Raw genomic sequence first — 27711 nt, forward strand, 5'->3', positions numbered from 1 at the left:
ATTTCACAGATGAGAAAACTGAAGCAGAAGTTAAATGACTGGCCCAAGACCACCCAGGTAGGAAGTAGCAAAGCTAGGATATGAATCCAGCTCCTGTGACTCCAGGCAGCTGTGATTTAAGGACAGCTAGGTAGCTTAGTGGATAGACTGCCAGGCCTGGAGTTGGGAAGACTTGGACCTAGAATCAGAAAGACCTGAGTTCAAATCCAGCCTCAGACACTTACTAGCTGTGTGACCCTGGATGAAGACCACCTCCTACAAGAGACTTTTCCTGAATTCCCCAAGTTGTTAGTACTGGAAATGACCAGTGGCTGAATGTAGCTTATGTGGGCATGTCTTCTTTTCAAGCCCCTATGATTTCTATCTGGGTAGGCTAGAGAGATTAACAGACCTGTCCATCATAAGAGGTCTTTCATTGTCGAATTGAATGGAGAATTTAGAAACTGAGGGATTACTAGTACGACTGTTAATAACTAGCTTCTTTTATAGTGCATTTTAAAGTTTGCAGAATGTTTTAAGTCAACAAGCATTTTTTTTTCTTTTAAGCAATCGGGGTTAAGTAACTTGCTCAAGGTTACACGGCCAGGTGTTTCTGCTTGGGTGCTAAGTGTGAAGCCGGGATTCGATCTCCAGGTCGTTTTTGACACTGGAGCCGGTGCTCTTACTTGCTGTGCTACCTGGCCACCCCTCAACAAGCATTTATTAACCACCTACTGTGTGCCAGGCTCTATGTTAAGTGCTTCACAAATATGATCTTATTTGATCCTTACAATAGCCCTGTGAGTTAGACAATATTATTATTATGCCCACTTTACAGATAAGGAAACTAAGGCAGAAAATGATAAAGTGACTTGTTCAGGGTCATATGACTGTCAAGTGCCTGAGGTCAGATTTTTTTTAGGCACCATGTCAGAGCAGCTGTGTATGCCAAGGGCACCATGATGGACAGCTGAGGTGAGAGATGTATGCCAGAGAGAGAGTGAGAGAACATGTAGCTATGAGCTCACTATGTGGAGATGTTAGGTGGGGATTTGTCACTCTGCCTGTGACACAAGGAAGCGGAGATTTCCCTCTCCTCCCTCCAGGATCCAGGATTCAAAAGACTCGGTTTCTTAGATGCTGAGATGCTGAAGACACCAGAGTGACTGGTTGTAGCCCAGATAGGGAAGAAGGCTGGAGGAGGCTTAACAGGGAGTCGAAATGGCCTTTAAGGGAATGATGGGGCAGAGAGCAAGCAGCTCCATCTGGGAGAAGACTGAGATGGTTTCTGACTTTGAATGAATAAAAAGCTTCTATTAAGCATCATGCATGAGCACAGATGTTGGTAAAGCTATTTCTCTTTCTCCCACTGACTTTGAAAGTGGATTTATTTTTAAGTGGATTTCAGCACTGGACTTACGTGTTCTGGGAATATCCTGCTGAGGACTGGGAGTGGGGAGAGTGGAGTGTTTCCTGTCTTTACCAGAGAGATGAGCAATCAGATGTTTAATAGTTTATTTTTAAAATTCTGACTTGATGCAGTGTATTTTAAGTATAAGGAGCTTTCCTTTTGGGTCTTGTGAAGTCTGGAAGGAAGTAAGAATCTTAACAGTTGATAGAGGCATGGACCTATTGTGATAAATTTATGAAATACTACATGATCTTTATTTTACATTTTCAGTGCTAGATTGAGTCCAGCAGGGCACAGGCTAGTAGAGGAAGGATGCTGAGAGTGCTTCCCAGAGCACTCTGGGGAGAACCAGGGTGGCCCAGGCTCAGGGCACCACCAGGTGGCTTACACTGACACTGTCCTCCATATCCCTAGGAAGCACACAGTCATCAGCATTCATCTGTCTACCCCTCCTTCTACAGTAACAAGTCAAGGGGAAGGTTCATTAGGGAAAAAAGAAAAAACCCATCTGTAAAATAGCATTAAGCCTGAGGGAGGTGATGAAGACCACAGCTGAGTCAGGAGGTAGAAATGCCTGGTTGTCCAAGCCCTGCCTTCTTCAACCCCCTTGCAACCCTCAATATTTGACCTTCCAATTGGCATTTCATCAAGTGTCTATTATTCTATTAGGAGATAGGTCACTTGGGGTAGCTAGGTGGCAGAAGGAAGAGGAGGAGGAGGAGAAGGACAAGGAGAAGAAGGAAACAACTGACTCTTCCCTTACATAACTCTGAATAAGCCAGGGTCAGGGAAGAACCAAAAAGCAAACCGGAGGTTGCAGCCAAGACAGACAGGTGGTGTGGGAGGGAATGAATAAGGTAAGGAACCACAGCAGTTATCACAGTGGGTTTGGAGACATCTGTGCAGCCTCTGCTGGAGCTAAAGGAGATGATTCAGTCGACCTCCCCTCAGTTACAGACCAAGGGTCTCCCTGAGTGTCCTTGAAAGAGGAACAAAAAATGGTTACCCTTCCTGCCAGGCAAACCCGACACCAGCGGCAGCCACTTTCACCAAATCAAAGAGAATGGCCTTGCCAGGATAGAAAAAAGGAGGGCAACATCCCAAGGACTCAGGAATCCTCCCCTTTTCCCACTACCTGTCAGGCTAGACAAGGGAGAGGGATTTTCCATGGATGACTGCTCAGGAATCCTTCCTTCTTAACCATTAAGACTTTCTGTACCAATTAGGAGAGCAAAGAAATACCAGCTGCGAGTGCTGGTCTTGTAGTCCATGAGGGGTCACATCCAGAACAAAATGGAGTCAGTTATGTTCTCCCCAAAATTCACTTTCAACAGATCCCAGACTCCCAGAAGCAGGGGCTCACAGAGAAACCCAGTGCTGTAAAGAAGAAATCATAAACAAACCCCATTTTTATAGCATCTGAAGGTTTACAAAATGCTCCCCCCACCCCAATGCTTCGGCAAGGCAGGAAGTACGAGGGTGGTTAAATATAAAATCTGTTAAGCTTCCTAACATGACCCCTTCCTGCCTTTCCAGGCTTGTTACTGTTTTCCCTCCACCTAACCTACAATCCAGCAGCAACTCTGGTCTTTTTGCCGTTCCTCACACAACGCCCCCATCGCCCAACTCCGTGCCTCTCACTGGCTGCCCCCCACACCTGGAATGCTCTCCCTCCTCCTGACCTGCAACGTATCTTTGCATCTATAGCACAGTGCCTGGCACATAGCAGACATCTGATAAATGCTTTATTTATCCTTTCTATATGTAATTTGTAGGGGCAGCTAGTTGGTTCTAGTGGGTGGAGTGCTGGTCCTGGAGTTAGGAGGACCTGAGTTCAAATTCGACCTCAGATACTTACTAGCTGTGTGATCCTGGGCAAGTCTCAACCCTGATTGCCTAAAAAAAAAAGTCATTTGTACATAGTGGTTTTCAGAGGATCTCCCTATTAGATTTTAAGCTTCTTGAGGGAAGAAACTGCTTCTGTCTTTATATCTGAAGGAGCTGGGTATGGGACAAGACAGGTCCTCAGAGCTGGTGTGAACCCAATACAAACCATGGGGCTAGCAAACCTCTCCAAGGGATACTTCACAATCCATAAATTCTGATCCTGGGGCACTTGGCCCTAGGGGGACTGGAAGGGAAGGACTGGCACCTGCTTGTTATATCTCAACTCAGAAGAACCTCTCTGATCTTACAGACCAGATAAGGTGGAACCAGAGGATGGTAGAGTTAGGAGAACTCTTTAGAACTCAGGACAAAAAAAAGAAAAGAAAAGGAATTGAGTCATAAGTGATTTACTCCATCCTCATTTTATGGACAGGGTTTCCCCACAGTCACATGCAACTAACGCTCAACTTTTCTAATTCCTAGGATAGGGCTCTTTCTAGTCTGTGATTGTCAGAAAAATCAAGAGAAGGAATAAATATCCACAGGGTAAGAAAAGTGTGGTGATGGCACTTTGCAGTCGGACCTTCTAGCAGCTGAGAGAGGGGAGGCAGAGGCCTCATCCCCAACTCTTTTACTTGCATCCCCAGAACTGTGTTGCCTCCCAGGCCTCTCACCTCCCCTTCCAGATGGTCTCTCTAAGGAGTTACTGACTACTTCAAGGCCCCTCAATCACCAGCATCAGCAGCAATGCCCTGATCTTAATCATGCTGGCTCTGGGGCAGATGAGCTGGGTCCAGGGAGCCAAACAAACCTTCTTAGAGGGTTGTCCCCTATACCTTCCTTCCTCAGACTAGGCAAGCTGAGCAGTCAGAGATGTGAGATCCAAAAGGTGACTGTAGCACCTGCTTCTTCTTCATTTGCAAATAGCTGTAGCAGATTGCAGAATGGGTGTGAGGGCTTGCAAGGGACTCCTTCTTCTACTCCAAGCTATGTTGCAAAGGCAGAATTGGTGGCTAGAGGCAAGGAGCTGGACAGGGAGCCCAGAGTTTAATGGCAGTGGCTTGTGGCAAAGGGAGGCAGCACAGACTAATTTGTGAATACCTTAGATTGACCAGGTCCTGGTAGCTACCCCATCACCTCCTCCTCTGGGACCCAGAGGGCTGTGCAGAGAACTGGAGAGAATGGGGAATGATGCAAAGACCTCAGCAGATCGGGGTGCTGGGAATGGATTATTAACAGACCTTGGGGAAATCACTTCACTCTCTCCAGGCTTCAGTACCTTCATCTATTAAATAAAGGTGTTAGAGTAAGTCATTGTCCAAGGTCCCTCTAGTTCTAAATATTTTTAATTCCTCTCCTCTCTTTGGATTCCACTATCCCCACTGTTAAGATGTGGGATTCGGACTCAGCGGTCCCTAAGGTCATAACCAGCTATTTCTAGTCAGAAGGTATGCTCTTTTAAGGGAGCAGCAGTCTTCAGGGAATGATGATGTTACCAGGGCTCCCATGTCAGATTTATATCTAGGCTAGACTGAGCTTGCTGACAGTAGGGGCATGGTTTCACTTATTTCTCTGCCTTTCCCTTAACACAGCCCAAATACAGATCCCTACTCATAATAAAAAGTCAATGTGCTAAATTCTCCCATTAAAGGTCTCTTCCCAGCCTTCCCCTTACTCAGAAATCATTAAAAAGTAATACTGAAAAAAGGCTTAAAAGCAAGAAGGGAAATTTTAAGGCATCTAAGTCCAAACTTCTCATTTTACAGATATAAATAAATATAAGACCAGAGAGGAAATAGTTTGCTCAAGGTCAAACAGCTCATTAGGTGGTGGGGTTGGGATTCCAGCCCAGCAAAGTCCTCTTTGCACTGAGGCTTCATTATGAGGTGGCATTCCCAACTCAGGAAAAACTAGATCTGCCCATGTCTAACTTGTGGGGCTGAAAGTAAGCTCTTTAAGGATGAGGGCTGTGGAAATGTGGTCTGGGAGAAAGGGGACTGGATTTGGTGCCAGGAGGGCCTGGGATAGAATCCTGGCTCTGTCACTGACTACTACCCTGGGTAATTCATCTCTCAGGGTCTGTTTCTTGAGTCAGTTAGTATCTACCTGCCAGACACTGCACTATGTGCTGGGAATACAAAGAAAGTTTAAAAGCATTTCCTGTCCTCAAGCAGCTCACAGTCTAATGGGGGAAGACAAGCAAAAAACCAAGTACACACTTCTATATAAGAATAAACAGAGAGAAGGCACTAGAATTAAGAGAGGCTGGGAAAATCTTGCTGGAGAAGGTAGACAGCCGGTACTTGAAAGGAAGCTAGGAGGCAGCCTAGGGAAAATACAGAGTATAGAGATGGAATGTCTGGTTCCAGGAATGGCACATCCTTAGATCAAAGAGTAAAGTATAAGAAGCCTGGAAAGGTTGAGGGGTGGGGAAAGGAGAGGTTGTGAAGGGCTCTGAATGCCAGAGAATTTTATATTTGATCCTGGAAAGGGAGCAGTTGGAGTTTATTGAGAGTGGGGAAGTATGGAGTGGGTTTACATGGTCAGACTTGTACTTTATGAAGATCATTGACAGCTGAGTAGGGGCTAGACTAGAGTGGTGAGAGATTTGTGGCAGGCTGACCCACCAGCAGACTATTGCAAAAAATGAGGAGACTCTGAGACCCCCTGATCTAGCTCCAAATGTCTTATCCTATGACCATTACATTTTTGCCCTTATATCCTCACAACCTCTAGCATAGGGTAAGAGATTAATAAATGCTTGCTGCTTGACCAAAGAAATGTCCAGAGTTGGCAGAAGACTGAGAAATACCAAGTCCTCATTGTCCTTATGAAGAAATCAAGGTCCATAAATATGTCAACTATTAGTATTATTAAAATATTCGTATTACTGTCCAAGAATCAGTGGCAGAAACAGAGCCAGAAGCCCCATGTTTCCTGCACTGGAGATATTCCTGTCCCTACAACCACCAGCCATGATGGAGAGTCCATAACATGGCTGAACCTAGGTCCAAGAAGATACAGAGCCTTTGGGAGGTAGTTTGGCATCCGATCATTCAATAAAGGGATGTGATGAGGCTGAACAGCTGCTTTCTAAAGCTACTACTTAAGGTGGGGAGTCCAGGGCTAGGAGACATTTTCTCCTGATCTAAGTTGCCTATTTAATTCCCAAAGTCCCAGAAGGGCTTGGGACACAAGAGGACATTAGCAGGCATCTTCTGAATTCCCAGAAATCTTCATCTGAGGATGAAGAACTGGGAGTGGGGGGGGGGGGCTGAAGGGGCCCCAGTCCTTGGAAAAGCAACAAGGCAATTAATTGCTCAGCAATACCTGCTTAATATGCTGTGAAGTCAGACAGCCTGGTTACTTCTGGTCAACAAAGGGTCCAAGCTAGCATGCTCTAAGCTTGTGCTTTCCTTCTGAGTTGATATCACCTTCTCTTGGGGTTGTGGCTTAAGTAACAAAAATCCGCCCCAACCCCCAATGACAGCCTCCTCTGAACGGGGGAGATCTCTGAAAAACGTCTCTGCCCAAATGCCACTGGGGCACCAGCGGTTATCTTCCCCATCCCCAGACCTGCTTCTCTCTGCTGATCTTATTCTGACACCATCCTTGGCTCTTTCCAAACCTACCCAATTCTCTCTTGAGTTTTCTGTCTTATCCTTCTTGACCTCTCTGCTGCATTTGTCACTGATGATTACTCTCTCCTGGATGCTCTCCTCTGGGTTTCCATGACCTTGCTCTCTCTTGGCTCTCCTCCTTTGTCGTTCCTTCTTTTTGCTCTCCTCTGCTGATTCCGTGTGTCATGGCCCCTTGGTGTACATGTGCCTTAAGACTTTGTTCTAGGACCTCTTTATAATCTCTCACGTGGTGGACTCATCAGCTTCTATGGATTTAGTTATCTCTCTACAGACAAATCCTAGATCAACGTAACCAGCCTGTCTTTTTTCTGAGTTGCCTATTAAAAATTTCAAATTGAATGTCCTGTCGGCAACTCCAACTCAACATTCCTGGAAAAGACTTCTTTCCCTTATGCCTACCTCTGCTTCCTATTTCTGAACTTTCCTGTTTCTATCGAAGAGACCATCATCCTTCTAGTCACCCAAGTGACTGAGTCCAACCTCCAGAGCTACCAAAGGGATCTCCTGTAAGGGCAGATCTGACCACATCACCCTCTCCTCAATTAAATCCAGTCAGTGAGTGCCCATTATCTCTAGGACCAAATAGGAATTCCTCTTACATGATGCCCTGCTCTACCCTTTCCAGCTCCCTCACAATATACTCTCCTCCACAGACACCATGGTCCAAACACACACAATACTTCATTTCCTGGATCAACATCCTTGTACTTGCTTGCCCCCTCCCACTGCCCTTGCCTGGAATGCTTCACCCTCTTCACCCCCATCTCTTGGAATGCTTCCTTTAAGTCTCAGCTTAAGTGACACTTTCTTCCTGAAGTCTATGCTGGCACCCCCAGTTGCCAATGTCTTCCCCAAGATTACTTTGTGTTCTGTACATACCACCTATTCAAGGACCATTTCCCTTTTCTCTGTGTATCTTTAGCACTAGCACAGTGCTCAGCACACTGGTGGTCTCTAATAAACATGGCCAAATTGACTGGTTCCCCCTTCCACACAAGAAAAGTGCAAGAACGCTATCTGTGGATTGGATCCAATCTCCCCTATCCTTTTATCACTCTTGGGCTGCTCCCCACATCACAGGGTGATTATGAGGATCCACAGAAGCCAAAATAAAAGCATCACCTAGGCCATTAGAGCTAGAAGGGGCCTTACATATCATCCAGTGCAACACAAGTTTATAGAGGGAAACACTAAGTCCAGGAAAGGGACCCAATCAAAATCATGTGAAAAACCTGCGACAGGCTTCTTAGATCTCAGCCCTGAGCTGTAGTGACATACAGCTTCCCTCAGACCTGCATCAGTCCACCTATGAGGAAGAGTGGTAGAAAAAGGACTGATCCGAGTCCATCAGTGCTGGCCCCTCCTTGAGCACTGGTGTCCTTGTTCTTGCTTCTGGGTGGCACAGTGGATAGAGTGCTGGGTCTGAAACCAGGAAGACCAGAGTTCAAATCTGGCCTCAGACACTTACTGGCTGTGGGACCCTAGGCACGTGGCTCAGCATGTTTGTTTCCTTATCCATAAAATAGGAATAATAATAGCACCAACTCCCCTAATTGTAAGAGCACAAAGTGAAGTACCTTCTAGGTTATCATTATTCATGCTGACTCAGACACTTACCAACTGTATGATGCTGGGCAAGTCATCTCGCTTATCAGCCTCAGCTTCCTCAACCGTGAAATGGAGAGGATCAGAGCACTCCCCAGAGGTGTTGCAAAGCGCCTGGCAGTGTCTGGGCCATATAAATGTTACTATCATCATACAGGTGTCCTCTCCTGCAGACCAAGGAGGATCACGGCCTTTGTCCTGACAACTACCTAGATGAGAAATTGCTTTGTAAACTAGGAGGAGGTCCACAAGTCTCACTCCTCAAGTCAGAAAGAGCTTTAGGCACTGACCCCAAACAGGTTTAAAAATGTTGAACTGAACTGCCTTTAGTCACTACTCTAGATTCCCACAAGGGCCCCATATAGCACACATTTCTCATAAAGTAGTTTTATTTAATATTTCAAACAAACTGAAGCAGAGAGAAATTGACAAAAAATTAAACCACCCCACCCCACCCACTCCTAGAAAAAAACCTGTCTGCCCTTCCCTGCCCCAGCTGGTGTGGGCAGCTTAAGACCTTAGAAGCCCCTGCAGACCCTGGGGGCTCCTGCCTCGGAGCATGGGCTGGGAGTGAAGCAGAACAGCAGAACCAAGGCCGTCCAAGGCCAGGGATCTCTAAGGGTGTCTGCCTCCCTCTAGTGGTCTGATGTGATGCTGCAAGTATCCAGAGCAGAGTAGGCAGGGGAAAAGCCACAAAAACCAGCGCCCACCTTTTCTCCCTGCGTCTGCCACCCCCACTGCCTGTGGCAGAAGCGAGCAGGTCAGCAGGCAGAGTGACCCCTCTCACGCCTCCCAAATTGTAGCTGCTTCATTCTTCACTCACCTAATGCACACAAAAACCTGTAGGATCCTCCTAGTCTCATCACCAGGAGGGAACAAAGTGGGCGAGGTCAGATCGCAGAGCTTCCAGGCTGGAGGGCCCAAGGCAGCCCGTCCCCAGCAAGCCCGTTCCACTCCCCACAAGCTGGAAAATAGGGCCTTGGCTTTAAAGATGAGGAAAGAGGGCCTGGGGCGAGGGAAGGGGGTATTCTTCTTTGAAAGGGAGGGAAAAAAAACACCCAAAACCCAAAAGGAAAAAAACCAAGATCAAACAGAAAACTAGAAACTCCCGTGAGGTAGAGAGTCTGTGTTCAGGGCTGTCAGGAGTCTAAGAGATTTCCAAGCGAGTCTCCGGGCTCCTTGTCTGAGGTAAAATTTTATAAGTTTATTTGGGGCCCGGGGTGGCGGGAGGCGGGAGGCGGAGGCGGCGTCAGGATTCCTCCGTGCCAGAGTCGTCGTCATCGTCGCCATAGCAGCTGTCAGCCTCCTCCTCCATATCATCGTCCTCGTAGTAGTCGTCATAGAAGAGGTCCGAGCCCTCATCCGGCGCAGGCGCCTTGGTCTTCACACAATACTCAGCCAGGGTTGTGGGCACCTTGACCCCATCCCGCTCCGCATCGACTTTGGTCCCCAGGACCTGCTTCCTGGGAGAGAAGAGCAGAAAAGGATCAGGAGGCAGCAGACAAGAGCCTCCTGCAGATTCCAGCTCCATCCCTAACTCTTGGTGGGATCCTGCATATCCTGCACAGGTCACTCTGAAGCTTGGCTCACCTGCCCTGCCAAGCTCATGGAGATGTAAAAGATAAAAGTCGAAGAATGGATGCAAGGGCTGTATAAGCTGCCATCACTCCTCAGGAAAGAGCAGAAGGAGGTGCCTTCTGCAGAAAAAGGGCTTGCCACAGAGGATACAACTGCAGTGAGACAGCAGCAACTCCCTTTTATTTCCATTTAAACAGACATTTCAGTATCTGCTATGGGTGAGACCAATCTGGAGGAGACCCAGACCCTTCCTTCATAAAGCCTATGGTTCATCGGGAGGGACAAGATAAACCTACGTTGATTACAACACGGGAGTGTGAAGATGCCTAGCGTTCAGGAGAGGGGGTAAAGGTTTTGTGACAGGCTGGGGGCACTGAGCAGGTCCCTGGGGAAGGGGAAGGAGGATAATGTCGAGGCACAGATATGAGACCTACAACAGCAGTAGGAGCCAGCTCTGTAACTCTGAGCAAGTCCCTTCCCAGCGCTAGGCCTCAGTCTGTCCAACTATACACTGAGGGCAATGACTCAGATGATAAGGAAGGTTTGTCTGACAATCTCTAGGATCAGAAGACTTAGAACTGAAAGGGACCTTAGAATTCATTTTGCGCAGCCCTCTTATTTTGCTGATGAAGAACTTGAGACTTAAATATGAAATGATGTGGCCAAGGTTGGCTAATCCCCATGCTCAAGCCCAGATACTTGGACTTTAAATCTGGTCCAGCACACTTCCCCATCTACCGTGACTGTGATGCTTCTTCCAAGCCTCTCAGGTTCTTTCCAGCTATAATATTCTGTGGCTGAACAATGGAAAGGAGGCTCGGAATGCTAATTTAGACAGATCACAGGGTACGGTGTACTGAGAGAAGTGGAACACTAAGGGCTAAGGAAACAGAATGAAGACAGATTATAGAGGTTTTGATTACCAAGCTAAGGACTTCAGTCTTTGAAAAATGGGCATTCATGGAAAGTATCTGAGCAGAGGGACAAATTATCAGATGTTTCTGAGATGTGAGCCTGAGGAAATTGGGAGGATAGTAATTTCATTAATTAAAAAAGGAAATTGAGGGAGAAGGAAAAAGGGAGAGGTAGAATAGGGTAAATTACCCGACATAAAAGAGGCACAAAAGAACTTTCATAGTAAAGGGGAAGATGGGGACGTTGCAGGGAGCAGCATATGAACCTTACTCTCGTTGGAATTGGCTCAAAGAGAGAATAACATACACATTTGGGTACAGATACCTATCTTGCCCTACAGGGAAAATACAAGAGGAAGGGGATGAGAGAAGGGAAGTAGGGGGCAATGAGGGAAGGAAGGGCAGATTGGGGGAGGCAGTAATCTTGGAGGAATAAGTAATCTTAAGCAAAACACTTTTGAAGAGGGACAGGGTGAAAAGGGAAAGAGAGAGAGAGAGAGAAGGATAAATGGGGAAAATACCTAGTAATCATAACTATGAAAAAAAATTTACAGCAAGTCTCTCTGATAATGATCTCCTTTCTCAAATATATAGAGAACTGAGTCAAATTTAGAGAAATGAGACACTCCTCAATTGATAAATGGTCAAAGGATATGAACAGATAGTTTTCAGATGGAGTCATCAAAACTACCGTCATAAAAAAAAAATACTTTGAATCACTACTGACTGGAAAAATGCAAATTAAAACAACTGAGCTACTACCCCACACCTATTAAGATTGCCTAATATGACGGAAAAGGAAAATGAAAAATGTTGGAGGGGATGTGGGAAAATTGAGACACTAATGCACAGCTGAGGAAGCGGTATACTGATTCAACCACTGTGTATAGCAATGCCCTTTGCCCAAGCAATGCCCCTACTAGGTCTGTATCCCAAACAGAGAAAACAAAAAGGAAAAGGACCTCTCTATACAGAAATAATTATAACTGCTCTTTTAGTGGTGGCAAAGAATTGGAAATTGAGAGAATACCCATCAACTGGGAAATGGCTGAACAAGTTGTTATATATGATTGTGATAGATTAAGAAATGACAAGCAGGATGGTTCTCCAAAAAACCTGAAAGATTTGCATGAACTGATGCTAAGTGAAATAAACAGAAACAGGGGAACATTGTATACAATGACAGCAATACTGTATGGTGATCAACTATGAATGGCAGTGATTCTTAGCAATATAATGATCCAAGACTATTTCGAAAGACTTATGATGAAAAATGCTCTCCATTTCCAGAGAAAGAACTGATGGAATCTGAATGCAGATCGAACCATACTTTTCCTTTGCTTAATTTTTCTTGTTTTTTTTTGGTCTGTTTTTCTTTCACAACACAACTAACATGGAAATGTTTTGCATGACCGCACATGTATAACCTATATGAAATTATTTTCCTTCTCAATGCGGGGAGAGGGGAAGGAGAGAGATAGAGAATTTGGAACTCAAAAGTTTTTAAAAAGGAATGTTAATAATTGTTTTTACAAGCTAAAAAAGGAAAGAAAATCAAGAGAACAGATCAAGAGGAATCGATACTGAGTTGAGGAGCCAACAGGACATCTAGCAAACAGATGGAAATGTGGGTCTGGAACACAAAGAGAGATAGGTCAAGGATATAGAATGAGAGGCTTTTGAACAAATATAATAGTTAAAATCGTGGGAGTGGAACAGATCACCATGGAAAAGAAAAGATACCTAAGGACAAGGCCTTGGAGAACGCCTACATCACCATCCCTGTACATTTTAGAGAACATCTAGATCTCTGGAAATAAGTACGTGTGTGTGTGTGTGTGTGTGTGTGTGTGTGTGTGTGTGTGTGTGTGTGTGTGCGTGTGTGTGTGTGTGTGTGTGTGTGTGTGTGTATACACATGTACGTACACATATCTTTTATCTATCTACCTGAGAAAGCTGTAGAATGGCTTCAGGATGTTCTAAAAATAGTGGAAACATCTCCCTTCTCATCATTATCCCCTCAGTCAGACTTTGCTAGGCCACAAGGACCTCTAGGCATCCCTGAAAAACAGGGATGAATGGTTATCCCTATATACCAGGGATATCTTGCCTCCTTCTGGAGAAAGCTGCTAAGGACCAGTTGCCTCAAAGATGAAGCTTTGGATGAGGTGCTGACAACTGTAATTGAAATCCTGCAACTTTATGCACAGAAAAACTGTCCCTGTCCCTTTTTACCACCTAAAAAGCTAGAGTTGCAAATCTCATCACTTTCATTCTTGTGTGTATGGGAGAACAACTGGATCCTTGGAAAGAATTACAGCACAGACACACACACAACCTTTTTCAGTTATGATCTCTTTGAACTGTTGGTCTCACAGGATCTAAGTTCTCCAGAGTTGGAGCTCAAGGTCCCAGGGCCCAAACTTTTTAGCTGGACTGGGAATCCAATTCCAACAAATTAGAAAACTTTCCACAGGATGAAGTAATATATTTAATCCTGATAGGGAAGGGGAAGGACTACATATATATTCTTGGTAGGAAAGGAAGGAGAAGGTACTTTGTCTGCAGCAGTAAAGCAGTACGGCATATTAAGGTAAAGAGACTGAGAAAAGAACCAGGAAACTTGAGTATGGAGTCCTAAAAGTATTTCACCTCTCAGTCTGTTTCCTCATTGGCAAAGATGGGATAATAATACTTATTATCTCCCAAGGGTGTTGGGAAGATCAAATCAGAAACAAAAAACAAAACAGAAACTAACAAATGTGAATTATGAAAACGATTTTTAGAAACAACATATTCTTAAGCCATGAACAGGACATACATACAGAGGCAAGACGCTGAGGGGCTAGTTTTGGTTTCTTCAGTGCTAGATATGGAGAATTCTGAGCTTCTATTCCAATTCAGGATGAGACAGATTATCTTGGTAGAAGGGGCTACTGGAAATTATTCAATTAAGAACTTACTGATAAAGAAGGTGACAAGAATACTACTTGTGCTATCTCCTTTAAGACCTCATTCAAGAGTTATCTGGACCAGGAAGCTTTCTGATTTCTTCTAGCTAGAAGCGATCCTTTCACTCCTGTTATGTTATATTATGGTACCTTATTTTTGTACTTCTCATAAGACACTTTATACTACAGTTCTGTGTGTACAGGACTTAACCAAGAGAGTGTGTGTGAGAGACTGGAAAAAGCACTGGGCTTGGGAATTAAGAGAAGCTGGCTTCAAAGCTCACCTAGAGGGCTGACTCTAGCTGTGTGACAATGGACAAGTCATTTAATTTTTCTCAATCTATCAATAAACATTTATTAGGTGTCTACCATGTGCTAGGCACTGTTGCTGAGGATTAAAAAAAAAAAGAAAAACAGAAAATCTCAAGCCCATATACTCTATTAGGAGACACAAGTACATGTGCCTCAAAATTCTTAGTGCTTTAATGGTTGAAAAGCAAACCAAGACTTTTGGTACAGCCTGGTTAAAACTATTTACAAAATGGGGTGGGCTAGGTGGCACAGTGAATGGAGCACTGGCCCTGGAGTCAGAAGGACCTGAGTTCAAATCCAGCCTCAGACATTTGACACACTTACTAGCTATGTGACCTTGGGCAAGTTACTTAACCCCAATTGCCCTGCCTTCCCCCCTCCAAAAAAGCAAAAAAAGAAAAAGAGACAAAAAAGAAAAAAACTATATACAAAATATTTAAAGAAAAATACAAATTAAACACCTAGTGTTAAATACAAAGTAATTAAGGGACGGAGAAAAGGAGGGAACTAACACTTGGGGTTGAAAAAAGAAAGGTGGTAGATGGCTGTATCTTGAGGTAAGAGAGGGGTCCTATAAGGCAGAGATGGCAGACGGGGTACTGTGTTTAAGGAAAGGAGAGACCACTTTGGCTGGACTGATGAGATGGGCAGGAATGTATTAAGGAGGTTGGGAAAGACAGGGTGGAGACAGACTGTCAAGGTCTTCAAAACCTCACCAACGAATTAATATTTTGTCCTAGAGGCAAAAGAGAGCCCCTGGAGTTCACTGAGCAGGAGAGTAATGAGGACAGACCTACACCTAAGGAAAATCTCTTTGGCATCAGGGTGGAGGATGGACTGGATTAAGGAGATCCAAGACAAAGTGATCAATGAGGAAGCCATGGCAATATTCAAGCAAGGGGTGAAGCAACGCCTGACCTAAGGGAATAGCTGTAAGTGGAGAGGATGTGAGCTATGGTGTGGAGGCAGAATCGACAAATCTGGCGACTGGCTGTGTGAGGTAAGAGAGATTGAGGGCTTGAGGTTCACACCACATCTGAGCAATCTAGATGAGGAGACTAGGAAAATGGGGCAGCTAAGTGACACAGTGAATAGAGCACAGGCCTTGGAGTCAGGAGGACCCAAGTTCAAATCCAGCCTCAGTCACGTTACACATTTACTAGCTGTGTGACCTTGGGCAAGTCACTTAACCCCAATTGCCCTGCCTTCCCCCTTCAAAAAATAAAAGAAATAGCAAAGTCTGGAAGAGGGGTGGATTTGGGGAAAGATGAGCTTTGTTTTGGACAGGCTGAGTTTAAGATGTTTCCAGTTATCCTAGTCTGAAATTCCCAATCGTTATATGGTGACAAGAAGAGAATCAAGTTGGATATATAGAGAGCTGGGAATTATCTGCACAGAGATGATAAATAAACCCACAGGAGTTTATGAGGTCAACAAAGGAGAATCCTATTGAGAAGAAGGCCCAGGATAAAGAGGAGAAGACAGCACAGGAGACTGAGAAGGAACAATCAGACAGGTGTCATGAAAACTCTGAGGAGAAGAGGATCCAGGAGGGGAAGGCAGTCAAAACTGTCAAATGCAGCCAAGGGAGGTCACAAAGGGGTCAGAACCAAAACAAGACAATCATGTCTGCTAAGTAAGAGATCCTTGGTAACTTTGGAGGAGACAATTTCAGTTTGAGGTCAGAATGCAAAGGACTGAGGAAAGAAAGTAGAGACAAGGAATACAGACAAGAGACACTTGGGCATATTTCAAGGCAGTTGGGAAAAAAGAGGTAGATAAGGAGGGATTGTAGAGAGAGGGGGTAACTGATAAAGAGGATGGGGGGAAGGGAAAGTCAAAGCCATGCAGCTCAAAAGTCATTTTCTACACAAAACCCTTCCTGATCTCCATAGGCAGTGCCCCTTCCCATCAATTACCTAGTGTTTATTCTCTATCTCCTTATCCAGGTACTTCCTGCCTATGCAAAAGAATGTAAGCTCCTTAAGGGTGGATATTATTTCCATTTTTCATCTCTGTTGGCAGCACTTGGCACATTATCTAGCAACCAGTAAATGTTTTATGTTCTGATGTAGAGGAGTTAGCAATGGCAAGGAAAAAACTGTAGGGGATGATGTCCAGGGATTCTGAGACAGTGAGGTGTTCAGCTGAGAAGGCAGAATTTACGAGAATATTGAGGAGAGGACTGAAATAGGGACTATCAATTAGAGAGGACTGTCTTGTTGCAGTGAGGGTCTAGCTGAGGTTGGATAACATAAATTTGAGGTACATGTGTACCCAAACATCACAGTAGAGAAGGGTGGTGGGAATAATCCAGGGCCAGCGTTTGGCAAGGGATGAAAATAACAGGATAAAGGCCAAAGGAATTAAGAGGAAAAGGTAGAGCTGAATTGGTTAATTACAAGTTCAAGGTCAGGAGGCGAAGAAAGTGAGAGGGGAGCAAAAATCATAATGGCCTAAGAAAAGTCATGAATAGTAGAGAAATTTGAGGTCACAGGGAGTGACCTCAAAGGTGAGAAGAAGGAAGGGGCAGCTAGGTGGCAAACGGAATAGAGCACCAGCCCTGGAGTCAGGAGGATCTGAGTTCAAATCTGGCCTCAGACACTTAACACAAAAACTAGCCATGTGACCCTGGGCAAGTCACTTAACCCCAACTGTCCTCCAAAAAAAAAAAAAAGGTAAGGAGGAAAAATGCAATGACAAAAAAAAGGAACACAAGAGACAATGGTGATGAGAGCGAGGGTGGCTGAGGTGGGGTGAGGGAACGGAATGGGTTGGTTACTATGGAAGAGTCATTTCAAGAGCACAGTGAAGATTTGTAGTGGAGGTTACAGGGGAGGCTTGATGGGGTAATGAAAAATAAAGGAAACTGATTACTCCTGGTGTAACACCTGATAGAAGTGAGTCAGAAAGCTGAGAAAGATGCTGTGCGTATGTGATGAAGAATAGGGCGACCTGGGCAACTGTTGTGGGGTGTGTCTAAAAAAAGGGAAGACCTCTTTTGAATAGCGTCAAGTTTGTGTGTGTGTGTGTGTGTGTGTGTGTGTGTGTGTGTGTGTAAGACAGGAAAATCTACTGTGTAAACCAAGAGTGTAGAGTGTGTGCATGTGTACAAGACAAGGTGAAGTCAGAGTCAGTGTAATGTCCTGAGAAAGTACTGAGAAGCACATAGTAGGTGTTTAATAAACTTACTGATCACAGCACTTATCTCAAAGGCTTGGGAGAATCAAGTAAGAGAAAGTACAGAAAATGCTTGGCAAATCATGAAATGCTATACGCGAGTGGCAGCTGCTATTTCCTCTAGTGTAGCTCAGAACGTTTTCCACCCAACCAGGCATTTAATATTTGTTGAATAAGAAAACTATTCCCGGTCCACGTGGACCACGCACAGCCTGCCGACCGCTAGGCACAATATGGCCCAATGGGAAGAGCCCCAGGCCCTGAGGTCTGGCCACTGGCTGCCTCTAACCTCCAATCGCCTCATCCAGAGTGATGAGGAGGAGCAGGAGGAATCCTCCATGACACCATGCCAAGGGTGCTCTTCCATGGCAGTTGGGAAGAGATCCTTATGCCAACTAAAGCCACACAGGAATGTGAAAGGCCTCACAGGCAGCTCCCTCCCACTCACCGGATGATGTCCGTATATTCCCGGTCCTTCCCTTTGCTGTCTTTCCATTTCCTGTACATCACGGAAGCATCCACGTTGGCTGGTGAGAAGGTATTGGGTTCATTTAGGAGGGAAATCACACTCAGGAGGATGGTCCTATCCAGCAAAGGAAGGTTGGGAAAATTGCACAAAAAGTCATTTACTCAGAAAACAACCCAATGTTGAGACCCTCCCATAGATAGCAAGAACCTTTCAGAATGACACCGACATTTCTCATAGTACACAGAAATGAAGTCCACCCAACATGCCATGAAGGAATGAGACAAAGGCCCTAGGCAGGAAGCCTCTGGTGGATAAAGGGGATATTTCTAGGTAATTGATTGAGAAGGGATATGGCCCAATAGATGAGAAGTAGGCAGGTATAATGGAAAAAAAAAACAAAAAACCAGTGAATAGAGCACTGGCCCTGGAGTCAGGAGGACACCTAAGTTCAAATCCAGTCTCAGACACTTAACACAAAACTAGCTGTGTGACACTGGGCAAGTCACTTAACCCCAACTGCCTTACCTTCCCCTCTCCAAAAAGCAAAAAAACAAAACAAAACAAAAAAAAACACCAAAAAACAAAACACTGCATTTGGAGTCAAAGAACTGGGTTCAAATCTCAGCTCTGCAAAACTCACTCCCCAGGTGACCTTGGGCATGTCTCTTTTCTTGGTCTCAGGTTCACTGGACTAGGCAGCCTGAGACTCCATTCTAAATCTAAAATCTATAAGGCTAATGGCATATGACAGTTAGCTGTGGTTGTGTCTTAAAAGAATCTCAACACTGAAGGAATCTTAGAGGTAATCTAGTCCAATGTGTACCTGAACAAGAACTCCCCCCTTCCTCTACAACAGCCTCAAATGGTTGTCCATTTTCCTTGAATACTTCTAGGGAAAGATAACCAACCACAGTCCAATTCACTTTTAGACAGTTCTAATTAATTATTAAAAAACTTTTCTTTACCCTGAGCCTAAGTCTGCCTCTATGAGCTCCATAAGAGCAGACACTGTGTTACAGCTAAAATTTTATTTTCCTTAATACTTCTGTAAAGAGTATGCACCTAGGGGCGGCCAGGTGGCTCAGCGAGTAAGAGCACCGGCTCCAGTGCTGGGATGACCTGGATCAAATCCGGGCTCAGACACTCAGCACCACACCCAGAAATAACTGGCCGTGTAACCTTGAGCAAGTTACTTAACCCCGATTGCTTTAGAAAAAAAAAGAGTATGCACTTAATATTTGCTGAATAAGTGGAATGAATGAAAACATTTAAGCCTTCCATTACTACTAGTAGTATACTAGAGTACTACTGGCCATGCAAATAGGCTGAAGGTCTGGTGAGAATGTAAACATTCCCTCTGCTGTCTCCATTTTTCTCCATGTCACTAAATTGCTATGGGACCTTAGGTAAATCATTTCTCTGACAACCTGTTTCCTGATCAGTAAAATGAGGGGGTTGCCCCAAAATCTTCAAGGTCTCTTTCATTCCTGGCCTTCTACAAATATATAAGATGAGGAGGGATATGGACAGCAGCATCCCCATGCTACCCTTCTCTCTCTGTCGGTGCTCCAACATGAAGTCCCTTCCAAAGGCAAGCTTTAGTCGCTGAAGCCCAGTGGTTGCTAGTGAAAAATGGAGAGATGCCAGGTGAACTGATACCCAAAAGCATCTCCTCAATGTAGTCTTTCTAAGAGAGGTCATGAATCAATCCCCTCTTCTCAGTGGGACTTACCTCCATTCAGGGGGAACTCACCTGACATTTTGGGTGGGGTTCCATCGCTCAGAGGGAAGCTCTCCACTTTGGGGATCATCTACTGGAGGGTGGAGGATTGAGATACAAACATCCCCAGTCTGGTCATGTGCAAAGGGAGGGAAGGGAAAGAGAAAAAGAGGGAGAGAAGGAGAAAGAAAGAAAGGGGGGGGGTGAGTAGCCAGACCTTTTTGGGGAGATAGGCCACACTGATGGGGAAGACAAGGATCTTTAATTGAATAAACCCTGCTCTTCTCTGAAAGGAATAAAGAGGCATTTACATGCCCAAAGATAGTCTTACAGACCAGGATAGATAGCCCAAGCTAATTTCATCCATCATTTGGCCTGACTTAAGGTTCTAGCTACCTGCTTGTCCATGTCCATGCTACTTTCAAACTGAAACACCCTCCACCCTGAAACTGGCTTCAGGTCAGACACTAAACTAGTCCAGTACCAGGGCAAGTGTCAGCTTGTACGAGACCAATGAATGCTTGGGATGCAGCAGTAGGCGGTCTCATCTCAGCTCTCCTCTTGAGCCCCAGAGGAAGGATGTGCACAAAGGCGGTCAGCAGACTGCAGACTCTTTGAGGGAGGGGTCCTGTCTTTTACTTCTCTAGTGTCCATCAGCATATAACACAGTGCACGTCATACAGCAGGCAGGTAAATACTTGTCCTGCTGAGTACCCCTGGGGAAGGACTCATAAAAACCTCAGGAATCCCAAGGGGCAGAAACAAGGTGGGGCTTACCTCATAGATGTTTGGGTGCCACATTTTGGTGAGGAACCGGAAAGCTGGAGGGGAGTAGGGGTAATCAATAGGAAACTTGAGGCGGGCCTGAGGAGGGAAATAACAGGGAAAAATAATGAGAAGGGAATGGAAGCATGATCCTATGTGTCCTGGTAAAGCAGAAAAAGCACCAGCCTTTTCCTAAGTTCCAAGCCTGCCTCTAAGGTGTTTACTAGCTGTACAATTGGGCAAGCCAGTTAACATCTTTGAACTTAGGATTCCTGATCTTCAAAATGGGACCAATAACACGGATGATCCTCCCTCGGAGGACTAAAAGTGCTTTGGGAACATTAATGCATGCAGAGTTATTGTTATGATGGTATAATATCATAGGCATACTGGAATGGGAGTAAGAAGAGCCCCAAGTTCTGGGTCTAGTTCTGTCACTTACTCTATGACTTCAGCAAATCACTTCACCTTTCTAGCCTCTGGCATGGAAGCTGTTACTGTTATGGAAGAAGAGAGACCCATGTCCCTAAAGACAGGTATAGAATTCTTCCTAGATATTCTTCCCTGCCCTTTTCATGTTAGCTTAAACAGTCTAGTCTCTTTACAAAAGCCATTCTGTGTCTATACTAGGTCAGTAACTTTCTTAAGGGTCTACCTGGTCAGACTGTGTTCTCTTATACAACTAATTTTGGGCCTCAGGCATCCTTCTGGGCAGCTGACAGCAGACTGCCTATCATTTATTTCTTCCCTGACAAAATTATCATATAAGTCCCTTCCCTTTTTACCCTTGTGACCAGACCCTGAAGCTCTCTAAGGGCAGGAGTTCCAGAACAGAAGTGTCTGCCAGAAGATTAACTCATTTGGCCTTGGTAAGGGAACTCTCTGCCAGCAAACAGCTGGGTTTCTAATGGTCCTTGGAAGGGCCCAACAGGCTTGTGGAAGCACTTTTTTGTCCAAGGACTTTAGAGAGGGCTAGGGATCTTGATTTAAGAAAACTCACTATCCCCTGTTGGCTATGACTTAAGCACAGGTCTCTGATGTAACCTGGGCCAGTGTGTTGCAAAGCTTCTGTGATGACAGCTTTGTTGTCTTCCTCCTTGGCTAACTAGCTGGTGAAGCAGGTAAACAGAGGAAGTACAACTCAGATGTTTTCATTTACTGGAAGCTACTTAGGATGGCCAGGTCCTGAATCCTAGTTGTTTTGAAATACATATGAAGAAGTCAAGAGCTGTATCTAGAGGCTGACCAGCAAATGGCACCTTTCTTTGTGATAAAGGACAATCATATAGACATTTCCAGGAGAATCATGTTGCCCAGTGCGGAACACAGCTGGATACCAACTCCTGCCCCCAAGTTCTGTGAACTTCTTCTGGAAAAGTTAAGCACAAGGAGTTAGCTCAAGGGCACTGATTTCCAACTTTCTTATAGATACACACAATATCTCAACTCTCAACACTGATTTCAGATTCAGAGAACAAAGTCGGTTAGTTCTTGAGGCTGGCAGATTAAGAAAGCAGTAGTCTTTGAGAGAAGACTGTAGCAGAAAAAACAAAGTGGTACCAAAAGTAGGTATACTATGATACAGCATATACTCCCTAGGAGAGATTTATCCTACTCTATCCCCACCAAAAAACATACCTAAAGTTGGAGAAGAAGGAATAAAATAATAGGTATGCTTATCTCTTCTGAATTGGGGGGTCCACAGCTATCCTGACTGAGACCCCCTAGCAGATCCATTCTAATCAGTGTTCAGGTAGAAAACTGGTGACCCACCTCCAAAGAGAATGTGAGAATAATTTCCTAACAACAAAAAGACACGGGACTCTGGACAAGTCCCTTCTCAAGTAAAGGCTGAAAGACCTTTCATTTGGTATGGTTTATAACATTCTAATACATTCCATATACAGGGAATTTCTGTACATGAACATAAAGTAATGAATGAAAAATTTGCACTTATTTCTTAAGTGCCAGGGATGGCTAGGTGGCGCAGTGAATAGAGCACCATCCCTGGAGTCAGGAAGACCTGAGTTCAAATCCGGCCTCAGACACTTGACACAAAAACTAGCCGTGTGACCTTGGGCAAGTCACTTAACCCCAAATTGCCCTCCAAAAAGGCAAAAAAAAATTACACACACACACATACATTTCTTAAGTGCTTACTCTGTGCCAAATACTGCACTGAATCACGGGGATAACAAAGAGAAAAGCAAAGGCAGCCCCTACCTTCAAGAAGCTTACATTCTAATGGAGAAAACAATATGCACAAGGGAATCAATGTCCAGAGAAGAATACTTTGGTCCAGAAAGTTATATGGATGATGAATAAGGGGGAAGGGTAGTAATTGACACACCCCAACCAGGAACAATGGCAGAGTTGATTTGAACATGATTCATAGTCACAATGAACTAATGTGAGCTAATACTATGATTCTCTTTCTAGGTCTGTTCTCCCTTCTCTGTAAAATGAAAGATGATCTTTTAAGGTGCCTTTTCCAACTCAAGTCTGTGAACTTGTATGAAATCCATGGAACTGATCCAGGAGGCAGTGTCTAATATGGAACAACAAACAATAGATTATTCTATGAAACAACACATAAACGTCAGCAAAGGCCAGAGGCAGGATTCTGGGTTATTCACTGGATCAAAGGTAGAGCTGGCTAGTTATGTCACACATCCAGTTGCTTCCTAGCAGGTAAAAATAGCTTTCTCAGAAAAGGGTTAAACAGTTCACTACCTCTAAAGAGGACAAGCTTTTCAGCACAAATGCTGGTCCCATTCCCCAATAACAATCTCTTCTCTGAAAAGATGAAAAAACTGGGTCTAGGCTGATAGGCCCAGTCCAGGTTTACATCCCAGAGTTCACAACCTGAGTCCCACCCTAGGTCCTTAGTAGGCCTCACCTCAAACCAAAAACAAACACCAGTCACACTGGCCTGTGAGATTTCTGGAATTACACCCTTTACAAAACTGGCAGCTGGGCCCCTGGCCCATTGGGTAACAGCCGTTAAAAGATTAGCACAATAATGCAAACACAGACATCTGCCTTGCCAGCACCAGCTTTCCCCTTGCCTGCCACCCCCAGAACAGCCTCATTGATCTCTTGTGGTTTCTTCCAGTTCATCTGGCTCAGTCACAGCTTCAACCTGCACTCTGGGCCAAGGCAAAAACCAGGATGCCTTGGACCTGTGGGGGAAGGGAAGTAGGCTTTGCAATCAAGACCAGGCTCTGAAAGCCTGTCCACGCTCAGAGAAAGGTTTGAATACATGGCTCTGGACTTGGCCCATGGAACCAGGGTTGACCTCTTATCTGGTAATCTTACTCCAGTTCTCATCCAGACTATCTGTGCTGCCACTTTCCCCCACCCCCACTGCTTTGGGGATGTTTTTCTTGGGGGGGGGGGGGCGGTGCAAAATGGATAGAACAGAACTGGAGTGAATAAAACTTAAACCATTTGGAATTACAACATTCTTGGTGATAAAATATTGCCCGTAAGAACAGGAAAAAAATTAAGGTTGCCAAAACCTCAAAGTTCAGGCCTCCGGAGAAACTGTTCAAGAACAAACACTTACTGAATTGAATTTGCTGACCTTAGGGCCAGAGGAACAGGGGAAAAATGGGAAGTCTATTTTAGGGGGCAAGTATAAGCCCTGACTTTTCTTTGTAAAAGCCCAGGACGTTAAAATCCTTATCCAAGGGTCCAAGGAAAAGCAAACCTCCCCAAGAAGAGTCTGTGTGGTTCCATTTTTAAGGTGGCCAACAAAGCAGCAGATCTCTGCACAGGACTAGCAGGGGCTACAGGAGCAACAAGGCCCTGACCGGGAAGTTACCTCAGCTTCTTTGCCCCACGGGGCTCTATGGGCTGCATCTACAGGATATACCTTTTCTGAGCTGGCCTGTCACAAATGGGACTGGGAATGGGGAGGGCACACCCCTATCTCCTGAAATGCCAGGTGGACAGGATACTCTCAGTCATTTTCTGGTTTGCCTCTGTAGCCTGTGATGCTTTCGCTGGAAGCCTCTAGGTAACAACAGCCTTCTGGGTCCAACAAGCAGACAAAAAGACTGCTTCTAACTCAGCTCCAAACCAGCCTCCTCCCCCAGCCAGACCCTGTGCTCCCCAACAATAGGGCACTCTACACTCCGCTAGCTCCAAAGGACACACGAGGGCCTAGAGCGCTGCTCTATCCAGGGTTCTTTGTTTCCTCTGGGGAGGGCAGAAGAATGGAAAAGGGGAAAGCAGGGTGAGGAGCATGAAGACAGCAAGGTTGGGCAACAGAAACCCAGAATTAAGGAAAGAGCATCACATCACAACCCCCTAAAGGAGAACAAGGAGAAGTATCCTTTTCTTTTAGAGTTGGAGAGGATAAGGAAAAAATATCATCAGGAGTGGGGGTAGTGGTTCAGGAGTTAAGGAAAAAAAAGATGAATGAATGGACTTGTCCTGGGGACATATGGTAAAGGAGAGGAAAATTAAGGTCGGAGAGGGGGATGTAAGAGAAGTGATTCAGACAGTATAACCCTGAGGATAATTTTGGGGGGATAATTAAAAATAAAGGAAACTGATTACTCCTGGTGTAGTACTTGACAGAAGTGAGTGAGAAAGATGTGTATATGTGGTGAAGAAGAGCATGACCTGGGAAGTGGCTGTGGGGTATATTTAAGAGAAGGGGGAACTTCTTGAATGCGATTATGTTTGTGTGTGCATACATGCCCATGTAAGAGATGGGGTAAACCACACAAATGTGTGTATGCGTGTGTGTGTGTGTAAGATATGACAATCTACTGTGTGAACCAAGAATGTATAGGAGTGTGTGCATATATATAAGACAAGGGAATGTAGCATGTTTATATAAGAGATGGGGGTACTTAGTGTGATGTGTGTCTAAGAGGGAGGGGAACCATGTATATGTGTGTGTGTAAAAGACAGTGGAATTCTAGGGCATATGAATGATGGAAGAATATAATACATGGGAAAATCTATTCTCTGTGTACATATGCTGTGCGTAAGAAATGAAATACCTTGTATGTAAAAGATGAGAGATATCTATCTTGCCTGTGTGTGCATTTGTGTAAGAGATGAGAGAATCTATCCTGTGTCCATATAAGATGGAAGAATCTATCATGCATGTAAGAGACAGGAGAATCTTTATTCTGTATGTGCACATAAGGGAAAATATCATGCAAGTGTGAAAGAGGTAAGAGAATTTATTGTGTGTGCTTGTGTAAGAGATGAGAGATCATGCGTGTGTGTACACATGTAGAAATCTATTCTATATTATGAGATAAAAAAGAAAATCTATTTTATGTATGAAGAATCTAGCTTGTGTATATGTGAGACTAACATGTATGAAAAAGAATCTATTGTATGGAGAAGGTAGACACCACATAACTGTGTATGCTGTGTATATGGGGAAAGTCTACTGGGTACGTATGTGTGTTATGTGTGTATGGAGAATCTATCACCTGTATGTATACAAAGAATCTATCTTACGTATGTTGGAGAATACCATATATACGAGGACCTATGTATATTGGGGAAGAATCTATCATATGTGTATTGGGGGAGACTATCATGTTTCTTCTGGGGGAGAATCTTTTGTGTGAACATGAGTAAGATGGGAAAATCTATTACAATGCTTGTGTAAGAGATAGGAAAATCTGCCATGTAGCAGCATCTGTCTCTATAGTAATATGTGTATATAGAATATCATATGAGAATGGACTATATATACACACATGTAGATGTGTGAGAATTGATTTTCTGTGTGTTCATATATATGGAAAAGATCTAGCCTGAATGTGTGTGGGAAGGGGGAAAGGGAGAAAGAATCTACCCTGCCTGTGTCTGCAAGTGTATTGTAGAATCCACTCTACATGCATGCAAAACAGTATGTGTACATATATGTGCGCATGTGCAAGTGTGTGTGTGTGCGTATGTATAGATACAGATATGAGAAGGAATGCCAAGAAACTACCATGGGAAGATAAAATAGAAAAGATTGGGAACCAATCATCATGGGTGGTGTGCATAAAAGAGGTGGGCAAGTAGGGACAGTGTAAAAAGGCAGAAGAACCTGCCACTGGGTGAGGTATGAGATAAAATGGGAAATCTACTATGGTGGGGTAAGAGATGGAAGAACCTACCATGGACTGGAGTAAAAGATGGGGGGGGGGGTAAGAATCGGGAGGACTCTACCACGGGGGTGGACTAAGAGATGGGGACTCTTCCATGGGTGGTAACAGATGGGGAGTCTATTATGGAAGGTAAGAGACGGGGCAGGGTAAGAGATGGGGCATCTCTCATGGGGCAGGGTAAGAGATGGGGAAACTTACCATGGAGGCAGGATAAGAGATGGGGAATCTACCAGGGGAGGGATAAGTGATGGGGCATCTCTCATGGGACAGGGTAAGAGATGGGAAACTTACCATGGAGGAAGGATAAGAGATGGGGAATCTACCAGGGTAGGGGTAAGAGATGGGGGAACGTACCACGGAGGCGGGGGGGGGGGGGGGGGAGGCGAAGGAACCCCGGGGGTGGCCGGGTTCCCCGGAGCCTGTGACCCCACGTTGGAAGCCGAGTTGCTCCCTGCCTTACCTTGAAGTAGCCGCCCTCGTAGTAGGTGTTGGGGGGCCCGAAGATGGCCACCTCCCAGTTGTACAGGTCGCCCTCGTCCACCAGGGTCACCCGGAAGCCCTCGACCGGCTCCTCCTGCAGCCCCTTGAGCTCCAAGAGCAGCGCCTTCTGCGAGCTGGGCACCAGCGGCCGTGCCATGGCGCTGGAGGCGGAGGCAGTGGCAGCGGTAGTGGCAACGGCAGCAGCGGGGGTCGGGGAGGCGGCGGCAGCAGCAGCGGCAGCGGCGGGGGCGGGGGCCGAGGTCGAGGGGCCGGGCTGGGCCGCGTCGGGGGAACTAGGCCGCACGGCCGCCCCGGGCTCGCGTGACGGGCCGGGCCGAACACTCTGGACAGGGGGGGAGGAGGAGCCGCCGCCGCCACTGCCGGGAGCCGCCGCCTCCGAGCCCTGAACCCCCGAGCGCTCCACTCGCTCTGGATCCCCGCTCCCCCCCCAGCCCAGCCCGGCCCCCCGCTCCGCCCTCTCCTCCCCCGGCCTCGCCCTCCTTTCAGCCCGCCCTCAGCCGCCGCCTCCTCCTCCTCCTTCTTCTACTTCCCCTTCCCCTTCTCCACAGGCCGCTGCCCGCGCGGGGCACGCCGGGAACTGTGGTCGGCTCCGCCCCGCCGGCTGCGTGGCGCCTGCGCTGGGCTGCCCGCCTGTCTGCCTGCCTGTCTGCCTGCCCTCCGGCTC

General features: G+C 45.5%; 1 protein-coding gene across 1 annotated transcript; it reads right to left on the reverse strand.

The window, feature by feature from the left end:
* Window positions 1–8894: 8894 nt before the first annotated feature.
* CDC34 (cell division cycle 34, ubiqiutin conjugating enzyme) lies at window positions 8895–27270 on the reverse strand. The gene is made up of 5 exons (XM_069102494.1): window positions 27007–27270; window positions 20425–20511; window positions 19681–19778; window positions 17907–18041; window positions 8895–9986 (listed from the first exon to the last, which is right to left on the reverse strand). The coding sequence occupies exons 1-5, from the start codon at window positions 27181–27183 to the stop codon at window positions 9773–9775; spliced, it is 711 nt and encodes a 236-aa protein (XP_068958595.1). The 5' UTR covers window positions 27184–27270; the 3' UTR covers window positions 8895–9772.
* Window positions 27271–27711: the final 441 nt, after the last annotated feature.

This window comes from Petaurus breviceps, unplaced genomic scaffold (assembly GCF_028583685.1).
Source record: "Petaurus breviceps papuanus isolate PSGF00001 unplaced genomic scaffold, PetGlider_PUasm1.0 103, whole genome shotgun sequence".
NCBI classification, from domain to species: domain Eukaryota; kingdom Metazoa; phylum Chordata; class Mammalia; order Diprotodontia; family Petauridae; genus Petaurus; species Petaurus breviceps.

Coding starts and splice junctions, on each gene's coding strand:
- CDC34 (XM_069102494.1), bottom strand. CDS start 27,183: ATGGCACGGCCGCTGGTGCCCAGCTCGCAGAAGGCGCTGCTCTTGGAG. Junction 18,042..19,680: donor AACCCCACCCAAAATGTCAG/GTGAGTTCCCCC, acceptor TTTGCTGGATAG/GACCATCCTCCTGAGTGTGA. Junction 9,987..17,906: donor GAATATACGGACATCATCCG/GTGAGTGGGAGG, acceptor CTTCTCTCCCAG/GAAGCAGGTCCTGGGGACCA.